The sequence below is a fragment of the Crocuta crocuta genome, unplaced genomic scaffold (genome assembly GCF_008692635.1).
Source record: "Crocuta crocuta isolate KB4526 unplaced genomic scaffold, BGI_CrCroc_1.0 scaffold1304, whole genome shotgun sequence".
Lineage (NCBI taxonomy): Eukaryota > Metazoa > Chordata > Mammalia > Carnivora > Hyaenidae > Crocuta > Crocuta crocuta.
The window spans coordinates 443,421-454,355 of record NW_027531278.1 but is presented as its reverse complement, the minus strand read 5'-3'; the positions used below and the strand labels follow the sequence as shown (position 1 = coordinate 454,355).

Here is a 10,935-nt window from a genome sequence, read left to right as displayed (position 1 = left end):
AGCTTTATGGTTTACTTACAGATGCAAATTTATGTCCAAAACTTATCCATTCTTTTTGTACCAATATTTCAAACCCTTCGATGCTCCGGTAGAAGCTGTCCAACATCAGCATGGCCAGGGATGTCAGCTGCGCAGTCCTGTCCCATCCATCACTGCAATGCACGAGCACTGAGCTCTTCCCTGAGGAAACTTTGTCTGCTACTTGNGTACATGGCTATAAGACACTGCTGAAATGTGAAATTCTAGTTTTTAACTAGTTTACTGTATTAGGGGCCCACCTTACTCCAGTAGGATCTCATCTTAACTAACTGCACCTGCAGTGACCCTATTTCTAAAACCGGTCACACTCTAAAGTTAGAGGGGTGGCGGGAGTACCTCAGGACTTCAAGATATGAATTTGAGGGGGGAGGTGGGAGACACAATTCAACCCTTAACAGTGATCATTTTAGAAAAATCACTGGTCCAACAGGTGTAGACCCTAAAGGCCAAATACAGTGGAAATCACCTTTGAGCCTTTAAGTTGACAAAATATGAACTATTCTGCGGCTCACATGCAGAATACTTATGTAAGGATACAGGGATGGCCTTCTAGTAGAAGTCTAAAACATAGAAGTACTACTAAATTGGGGCACCTGGGTGGCTCAGTCGGTTAAGCATCCGACTTCAGCTCAGATCATGATCTCGCAGTTTGTTGGGTTTGAGCCCCGCATCAGGCTCTGTGCTGACAGCTCAGAGCCTGGACCCTGCTTCAGAGTCTGTGTCTCCCCTTCTCTCTGCCCCTCCCCCGCTCATGCTCTGTATCTGTTTCTTGATAATAAATATATGTTAAAAATTTTTAGAAAAAAAAAGTACTACTAAATTTATGTATACATTTATTGCCATGATGTCATTTTTGGATGATTTAGGTGTTTATGGAGCTATCCTTTACAAACCATAGAATTTACCATGAGTGTGTGGTTTGATAAGATTTTGTAAATTTATACAGTTGTGCACCCATCATCACAATCTATTACCCATTAAAAGTCTCATGTGCCATTTGAGGCTAATCCTTGCTCTGTTCCTCACCTCCTGGCAACCAATGATCTACTTTCTTTCTCTATAGTTCTATGTTTACTAGAAATTTCATATAAATGGAATGATAAAATAGGTGGTCTTCTTTTTCTTTATGTTTATTTATTCTTGAGAGAGAGAGAGATAATATGAGCAGAGGAGGGACAGAGAGAGAGGGAGACACAGAATCCAAAGTAGGCTCCAGGCTCCAAGCTGTCAGCACAGAACCCGATGCGGGGCTTGAACCCATGAACCAGGAGATCATGACCTGAGCCGAAGTCAGATGCTTAACTGACTGAGCCACGCAGGCACCCCAAAATAGGTGGTCTTTAATGTCTGGCTTAATTCACCTAGCAGCATGTTTTTAAGGTACATCCACATTGTAGCCTGTATCAGTCCTTCCTTCCTTTTTAAGGTCAAAAAAAATTTCATTCTATTGTCAGATCACATTTTATTTATCCACTCATCAGCTGATAGACACTTATAGTTGTTTGTAGCATTCGATTACTATGAATGATGCTGCTGTGAACTCTCACATACACACAGTCGTAGGGACTTTTCATTTTTCTTGGGCAAATGCCTGAGAGTGAAATGGCTGGATCACATAGTACATGAATGCTTATTAACTTTTTAAGAAGCTGATAAACTGTTTTCAAAAGTGGTTGTACCATTTCACCTTGCCACTGTCAGTGTATGAGGGCTCCATCTTTTCATGTGCTCATTAGCTATTCATCCACATGATGCTGTTTGGGGGCTCCCCAAGTTCTAACAGCTGTTCAACAGTCGAGTATTATGGTCATTTTCACTGATTCAAGGAAAAGTCAGAGTAAGTGAAAGATCTGGTGTATAAAAACTTAAAGGTATGTACTTTTTGTTGTTACTTTTTTTAATTTTATTTTTTAAAGTAAGCTCTATGCCCAACATGGGGCTTGAACACAAGAAATCACGAGTCACTTGCTCTGCTAAGCCAGCCAAGCACCTCTAAAAATTGGTACTTTTATCATTTTGATATAAACAGTAACTAAAGATAAGTGGACAAAGTAGTCCCAAGAAGGACAGGTTAGGGGACCTGATGGCACATCAATTATTCGTACAAAAATCACTGCTTTTAAAATGACTAAAGCAGCTTTACTTCTTCGAGCATTTTAAGTATCTCCTCAAACTCCTGCTTACAATTTGTATTTTAAGGTGCTTGTGAAGAAAGGGTGATGCAGCAGGGTCACTTGAGTTCAACTGAAGGAAGCTGAGCCTGTGGTACATTTTTACAGAGGGCAACTTCACTCCAGACACGTCCTTTATCATGAAAAAGGGATGCAATCTCAGCCAATTATCTTGAAAAATTATTAGGTGTTTGCCAAAAAAAGTATGAATTCCCGCCATTGCTTCTTGACAGGAACACTGGTAGTTTTCTAATGAAATGAAATTGGATTTGCAAAAACATTACAGGAAACTCTCAACTAATCAGACAGACTTATGACTGATGGGGAAGTGGTGCCCAGCGCACTGGCTCAATGGTCTGAAGCCTGGGTTTGAAACCCACTTTCACCACCTTTGACATGTCACACAGTGAGCCAATCACAGAACTGCAGTTCCTTTCTAAAGTAATGGTACCCCCACCACGGGCTTGTGTTGGACTAAAAGAGAGAATCCCCACAACATGATGACATGGAGCATGTGTTCAATGAAGGCTAGCTGCCAGCTAGTCGCCTTCTAGGAAACACAAAATAACATGTCACTTTCAAACAGGAAGGCCTATAGGGTAAGAGTGTTGAAAAGGACAGAGAGGGAGGCATGGGACACCTGGGTGGCTCAGTCGGTTAAGCGTCTGACTTCAGCTCAGGTCATGGTCTCAGGGTCCGTGAGTTCCATGTCAGGCTCTGTGCTGACAACTCAGAGCCTGGAACCTGCTTCAGATTCTGTGCCTCCATCTCTCCTTGCCCCTCCCCCACTCACACTCTGTCTCGGTCTCTCTCAAAAATAAACCTTAAAAAAAAAAAAAAAAAGGACAGAGAAAAAACGTAAGCTCCAGAAACCAGAGAAACATTCTACCCTTTTGGGGCTCCACTGGTGGACTAAAATGACGATATGGGAGACATACCAAGGTGGTGGCCTTTTTGCTTGCAAAGCCTGCCCTTTGTTGCACAGAGTGGTAGGACCGTTTTGCCTGAATGCAGGTTAGTGGTGGCCATGCCACATGTCTATCAGCAGTCCTGGGGCCACAAAATAGTCGGGGAGGCTGAATAATGCTCAGGTGCTAGCCCCTACAAATTTGTGAATACTGCCTTGTATGGTTAACAGAGGCTTTGCAGATGTGATCAAGACACTGATTTTGAGATTATCCTGGATTATGCAGGTGGGCCCTAAATTCCATCCCATACATCCTGATAAGAGGGAGCAGAGGGACGTTTCACAGAGAGAAGGCAACATGATTGTGGAAGCAGAGACTGAAGTGATCTGGCCACAGCCAAGGAACGCCAGCAGCCACCTGAAGATAGAAGAGGCAAGGAACAGATTCTCCCCTAGAGCTTCCAGAAGGACCACAGCCCAAACATGCCCCCTAGTTCCCACTCGATCTTCAAGGTCAAGCTCAAGTCTACCCATAACACTGCTCCCCTGTCCTCTAGCACAATCTGATCTATGCCTGAGAAGCCCTAATTCAGATGTCATTATAGGTGTCTCTCTGGGCTCCTCAGTTACAGATGGTCTCCACACAGAACAATGGCAGTTTCTTTCACTTCTTTCATATATCCGTTTCTTTGGGCAAAATGATAAAAAATTTACAGGGGCCTTTTATAGCATTTTTTCCCCATATTCCTTAAGTTCTCACTTTCATACTTCATCTTATGCAGATGGCCTTGACTCCTGATTTCTTCAGACATGTGAGCCATTGAAGAAGACCTACTTCTGACCAGTTTCTCTTCTAACTAGCTCAGAGGAGGNCTCTCCCCCTTATTTATAAAATATATATTCACTGGATAAAAATGGAGAAGATGAACAAAAGCACAAAGAAGAAACTAAGAATGACCATAATCCCATGAACTCAGCAAGGATCATCGCTAACATGTCCCTCTCAGCATCCTCATTAAAGGGCTCAGCTTGAGTTGGTTGTCCAACAGCCGATTCTCACGTTTCCATCTCAGTCCCAAGCATCTGTTCTGGGTTCCACTTTGCAGGAATAAAATTGCCTGTTACACATCACCAGGTGGATGGCCTGCCACTGCCTCAAACAGATGATGTTTTTCTTAACCACGATCCCGCTCAGGACAACCTTGCATCTGCAAATGGTGTTATCATCATCCCAGTTACCCAGCTTCACCCTCTCGGCATCAGCCTACGTTTCTTGAGACCCTGCATCTAGGTAATTAGCAAGCCCCACAGGCCCTTCCTCAGACACCTCTTTTGTCCGTCCCTTTTGCAGTGCCCCTGTCTGCACCCGGACATGTTCTAATTCTGATCATGACCACCCTGCTCCTGGACACCTAAAGTGGTTGTTTTCTGACTTTACCTTCTTCCCTTTCCTATAAGCAGCTGCCAGAACATTTTCCTAAACTACTTCGCTATTCCAAAACCTCTGGGGCTTCCAACAACCCAGTTTGACAGTCAAGGCCTCTGACCAGTTGGCTTTTCCCAGGTCTCTGAGATTAACCAGACCTCCAGAAATCCTCACTCTTCCTAACTAGGCCTCCCCCAGGCCTGTTCCTGGGCTTTGGTCCAGACTGCCGCTTTCTCTAGAATTGGTTCCCTCACCCCTTCTGCTTTCAGGTCCCATTAAGTCCCAAAGGGCTTGCTCCTTCCACTTAACACACTGCACCACGGAGTAGAAGTTTTCCTGTCACACGTACGTACCGTGTCTTCAACCGCAAAAACCTCCTTAAAGGCAGGAAGTATGTCTCATACCTTCTTCTATTCATGAAATCTGGCGTGATACTTTGCATATAAGAGTGCACTACTTTTTAAAAATACACTTTTTTATTTTAGAATAGTTTTAGATTTATAGAAAAGTTATAAAGGAACTGCAGAAAGTTCACATATACTTGACCCAGTTTCCCCTTTTACTAACCTCCTATAGTGGTGGGGTACATTTGTCACAGCCAGTGAAATGATATTGATGTAGTAGGAAATTATTAATAAGCTTATTAACTTATTTTTAATAAAGTCCATACTTTATTCAGGTCTCCTTATTTTTACCTAATGTCCTTTTTCTAAAGCAGGATCCCATCCAGGACCCCATGTTACCTTTAACTGTCACAATTAATTGGTTTTGCAACTCCTTTTTGAGAATAATGAATTACAAAAAAATGAAAGTTATAGACAGGCAAAATAAAAATATGATTCCTATCAAATTTGAAAGTACAATTTGACTAGAAAACAATCTATATTAATAATGCACCTATTTAAAGTGGGTTTTTTGTTTGGTTACAGAACTAAATGGCAGCTTCTAAAAGTGTTAGTTTCTTCAGAGAGCTTCAAGTACTTTTACTCTTAAAGACTGCAGACTTTTGATACCTGTATCATGATGAAGGATTGAATATTATCAAAGTACAAAGTTCATGCTTTAAAATAAGTTGGTTTGAGATTAGTTTCAATAAAAATCTATCTCTAGGTCCTTGAGGGTCATACTCAGTAATGGTTAGATAATAAATTGGCTGTTCCAAAATAAATCTGCATGAAATCCAACCTACTTGCTTTCGACAACACAGAAAGTAACATCTCNGTCAACTAAGCACCCGACTTTGGCTCAGGTCATGATCTCATAGTTCATGAGTTCGAGCCCTGCCCTGCATTGGGCTCTGTGCTGACAGCTTAGAGCCTGGAGCCTACTTCAGATTCTCTGTCTCCCTTTCTGTCTATGCCCCTCCTCTGCTCGCTCTCTCTCTCTCTCAAAAATAAATAAACATTAAAAAATATATACATATATATACATATATATATGTGTATGTATGTATACTTGCCTTGATGTGTTCTAACCAATGAGTAGACTCCAAACTGGACAACCAATGAGATTCTTCCACATTAGGATAAACAATGTCTTTGACTTTTTTTAAAGATTCCCTCATAACATGAATGTTATGAATGTCTAAGAAGAAAAGTTCTGCATTATGATATGCATCATCACTTTCATATCCTCCTCCTGTTGCCTGAGAAACAGCAAGATATACAAACAATCAGTTGGGTTTTCTATTTCATCAGTAACTTACCCAAATATTTCAACTTATTGGTCCTCCAAATCTCAACTTAAAACCTTCCGACTTAGATACGATGATTGATGCGACCTGACTTCCTATCCAACCCTGAGCCTCAACAACATTAGTTACACTCTGAGCTAGAAAAAAATAGCAGGCTGGCAATATTCTGGGGATCTGTATTCACAAGAAAAAATCATTTCAAAATGTCCCATAATTACTAGCTCTTCTTCTGGATCTGGAAAGGCAAGAGCAGGTTCTCAAGGGTCCTTGTCCTCTTTCAGCTCTGTAGAAGTACTCTTCTTCGGCAGTGGTAGAGGGGGGTGGAAGAGGGGGATGGCACTTTGGCCCTTCTTTGCTATGTGATTTGAGGCAAGGCACTCAACCTCCCTGAGCCGTAACGTTCTCTCGCAGAGAATAGGCGGTAATACTTAGGTACATTAAACAGAATTGAAAGGAGGCACACTCTATCACAGCTAACACCAGCCACCATTTAATAAGCCCCAGTGAGGTCCCAGATACTTGCTTTACATAATCTTCTCTAATTCTAACAGCAATGCTGCAAGCAAGGGAGGTATTACTCTCTCCATTTTGCAAAAGAGAAGAGATACTACTTAACGATCCGCAAAGTCTCATGGTAATCAGCAGAATTCAAGCTGAGTTCAAAGCCCAAACCTTCTCTAGTGCACCATGACTGTTTGTCTGCTATTCAAACACCAAGGACGGAGAGTCACACGTAGTAGGCCCACAAAGAGCAAAAGGTTTCATGGGGAGATAAGATGGCCGCCACCTACACCACAGCGCCTGAAAGTATTAACTTGCCAGGGCAGGCATCAGTTCACCTTCACAGCATGGTGAAGATACCCGTTCTCCATGGAGAGAAAAAGAAATGTAATGGTTTTGTTGAAGAACCTGGCTGCGATCTGTTTAATGTTTTAAAATGCCATGGAACATGTGGCCTCTGGCCCTTTAAGAAAAGTTAAATAATTCAGAGACTTGCCAAGAAAGCAATGTTCTATAAGCTGAAATGGAAGGGGAAGGCATGGGACAAATGTGTTATTGCTACATTTTGCCTGTTTTCTTTTTATTTATAACAATAGAAAGAATATATAACTTGTAACTCAGAACAGAAGGGCCAATGCATCCTGTGGCTTTTTCCAGAGCTGGTTGCACAGGTTTCCTACTATAGAAGTAAGGTACCCACTCAAATTTCAAACCTGAAGACCTGCGTACAAGCCAGAGGTCTCGGTCTCCACAGACTCTAAGTGAGAAAATAATTTTTCTTTAGAAATATATTTTTAAAGCCTGTTACAAACAGCATCATCAGGAGTAAGCAGATGACACAAATTCACATTGTTGTTTTTAAAAGTTATTAGCTAACAAATGGGACAGATGAGCCGTATTTCCCTCTTGTTGGTTATCCATGCTTCAGGGCATAGCACTCTGCATCTCCGATCAGAGGCCACGACAGAAGCACTCCTATCCACCTGGTAATCACTTCCAGTAAGCTGCAGGCTCCCAGCCTGGGAGGGAGGGAGGAAATAGCAAGCCTAAATTTTGCTGGAGCTGAAAGCCTATAAGCAACGACACATGTCACCCTCCCATAGATGACCTGCTTCTCTACACATGTGGTTTTTAAAAAGCTACAGTGATTTCCAAACAGATTCTCAAGGCTGGAGTTTCTTTCATACGTAACTGAAGATAATATGCAAAAGTAAACAAATAAAAAAGTAAACAAATATAGAAGGAAAACTATACTTACTGCTCATTGCCAGAGCAAAGACAGACAATGCAGTTCCACTTTAATTCATCACAGGGGACTGCCACAAAATTGAAGCAGCCTGGTGCTGAGTCTTATCTATGCCTAGGGTTGGTTTGTTTACTTTAAAATCGTGTAATGTTGCTTATTACACTGGGGGTTGTAAATTTCTAAATCTCCACAAGGGAGGAACAATTAGGTCCAAAGAAAACAGAAGTCATGAGGGTAAAAATTAATTAGTCAAGCATAGACTGAGTTCCCAAAAGTTCCAATTCTCCATCTCTGGTTAGTTTAGAAGTCTTTTCAGTTTCCTTTCTTCTCTTCAGCAGAAAGGAACAACCCAGATGTTNTGGATATAGACAACGAGGGGAGAGACTCAGCTGAAGGAGGAGGGAACCAGAGCCTGATTTTTTTAAAGAATGCTGCAGAGATCTTTAGAGCCTAGGTTTTTTCCTTAATTTTTTCCTTCCCTTCATCCCTAAGAGGACTAGTAACACAGGCATTATTTCCTGAGTGTTAAAAAGGCATTCAACAATTCTACTGCTATAGCAATAAGTTTGAGAGTTAATATGATGAAGGTATTTGTTTTATATATTTCCATATTTTAAAATATTCTTTCTAAATATTACTTCAATTTAATGTAACATCTTATCTATTTCAAGCTAAATGTGTACATGCAGATACTGTGTTTTATACACGTTTTGAACTCTCAATTATATATGAGGGAAGAACAGAAATGTCTAAAGTTACGATGAGTGCAAGAAGATATTCATATTAGACTTAATTTCCTAAATGTTTTCCTTATAATTTTTAATTTACTTGTCAATAACACTCCCTGATTGCTTTACATAGAACTTGAAATCATATCCATTAGTGAAACAAAAACTGTTAGTGCAGTAACAGATAGCTGGTCTGAGAGCACACAGGGAGGAGAGGGGACCCCCCCTGACGCAAACGTGTAAGATGCACGGTCCGTGTGCAAACAACTATAGGCAGAGCCCTGTGCACCCACCGATTTACACACATATCCATTTAGGAAGCTGCTGCATCTCTCTGACCACTGGAGGATGTGTTTTGCTCTCCGGTTCTTGTCTTGTGCTACGAATAATTGAAGATGCCAGAAAAGTGACCTTGGGATAATCAAAGTATTCAAGATGATAAAATTTAAGCCTACAGCTGATGAGAAACAATAAATCTGAAAAGCAGAATGGTGGCAAACAACGCACGGCAGGCCCACTAAGAGCACTTGCGAGTGACAGCTGGCAATAATAGGAGATGGAAAAAACAGAATGAAAAGGAAAATTAGGATGTAAAAAGCATATCAATCTGGGGCTGTTTAGAGTCCAGGCAAACAGCCTTATACCTTGCGGCAGCTTCTGCGGGGGCTTCTGAAACAACGCTACATAGTCACTGATGTTCGCAGCGATGTCCCTGATCAATTTTAGGGGCACTTGGCACACTCTGCTTAAGAAGGCCAAGAAGACAATGGAGACAGATTGCCGTAACACTGTCTGTGCGTGACTGTAAAATCCATATACAGAAATCTCATTGATTGAATTATCTTATATAAATGAGAAGACACATTAACAAGGGCAGTGAAGAGAATGTTTGGATAAAGCTACAGATTTAGGATTTAACCATTCCGGCTTCCCACAACTTCCATAGGTGCCTCAGTGGTGTATATAGCAGAAGTGATCAGCTACACCCTAATGCGCTCCAAAAAGACTTGAACTTTCACCAGGACTGAAGTTCATTATAGTTCGATACTCTAAATTAGGTAAATCTAAATCTACCTAAAGGCTAGTCTCATTTGCTTTTAACAGGTTTACATTTTAAGACACATTTTGACTTCGTACATCAGCAAAGCAGTTTTCCTATTTCAGCTAAGTTTAACTATTAACATAAACCCACGTTGGTGACACGCCACGGCAAAAACAATCATGTAAAACATGGCACGCTATATATAAGACAAGCATCGATCGTCACTAAATGTACTCACCTTGTTGGCCACTGCATTTACATTGGGTCTCGCATCATAGATTGTGAGTTTAGAAATTTGTCTGTTAGTCTCCCTGATAACATCAAGATACTTCTCATCATCCTTATTCCGTTTACCACTCATACCGACAAGAGGCTGACTGCAACGCACGATGACGGTCTTGTTTTCTGGATGAATCCATGACAGCACCTAAGGTTAGTTCAGAAATTTTAAGCTATCAGGAAAAAAAAATAAATCTCAAAACAGAAATACCATAAAAAGAAAGCACTAATAATCATGATGAAGTGTATCTGATTTTGGCAAAACACAATACTGGTTCACTTACGATTTCACTCCATGTGCTCAGCAACATACAATTAACATTGATGACTAACTACCCAGAGTTGGCTAGAATAACCAATTGCTTTACTAGTGTTTTCTCGTAGAAATTAAATGCTTACTTAAAAAAAAAAAAAAAGTTCTATCCCTTAAAGGAAATAAAAAGTTCTGATATTACTTCTGTTCTGTAGCTTGCACTAGATTTCTCAGTGATATGTAAAGGAAATCACCCCTGGTACAATGTGTCTCCATAATACCAACTCACATCTACAGGTCATCTTCCCAACAGTCTAAATTTTAGAATGTCACACAGTAGGGAGAAAACAACAGAAGGGTAAAGAAAAAAAAAGCTCTCAGGATGACCAAAGACCTGTCAGAGTTCCCACATGGAAGTGTGGAGAGGCATCCTTTGCACACAGCCTAACAGGTGTGCTACCTGGTTTCCAAGCCCATGGGGCAGGAGAAACACCACCTGTATAAAGGTAGCTAATAATAGAAAACAATAAAAACTGCAGACTTGTCCACTTTGAGTGGGTGAATTGTTTGGCAGGTAAATAGATCCCAAAACTGATAAAATAAAGCCAAAAAGGATCCGGGAGGTGAGTGTTGACTGTGGGGGGCTGCAG

At 41.0% G+C, this 10,935-nt stretch overlaps 1 protein-coding gene across 1 annotated transcript in view; it reads right to left on the bottom strand.

The window, feature by feature from the left end:
• The window catches only part of MTM1 (myotubularin 1), a 74,913-nt gene that overhangs the window by 14,337 nt on the left and 49,641 nt on the right, over nt 1–10,935 (bottom strand). Inside the window, exons 8-11 of the mRNA XM_077771214.1 lie at nt 9,992–10,180; nt 6,003–6,188; nt 4,298–4,318; nt 20–214 (exon numbers count right to left, since the gene is read on the bottom strand). Coding sequence (XP_077627340.1) covers nt 20–214; nt 4,298–4,318; nt 6,003–6,188; nt 9,992–10,180 — 591 coding nt within the window. The remainder of the gene's footprint in view (nt 1–19; nt 215–4,297; nt 4,319–6,002; nt 6,189–9,991; nt 10,181–10,935) is intronic.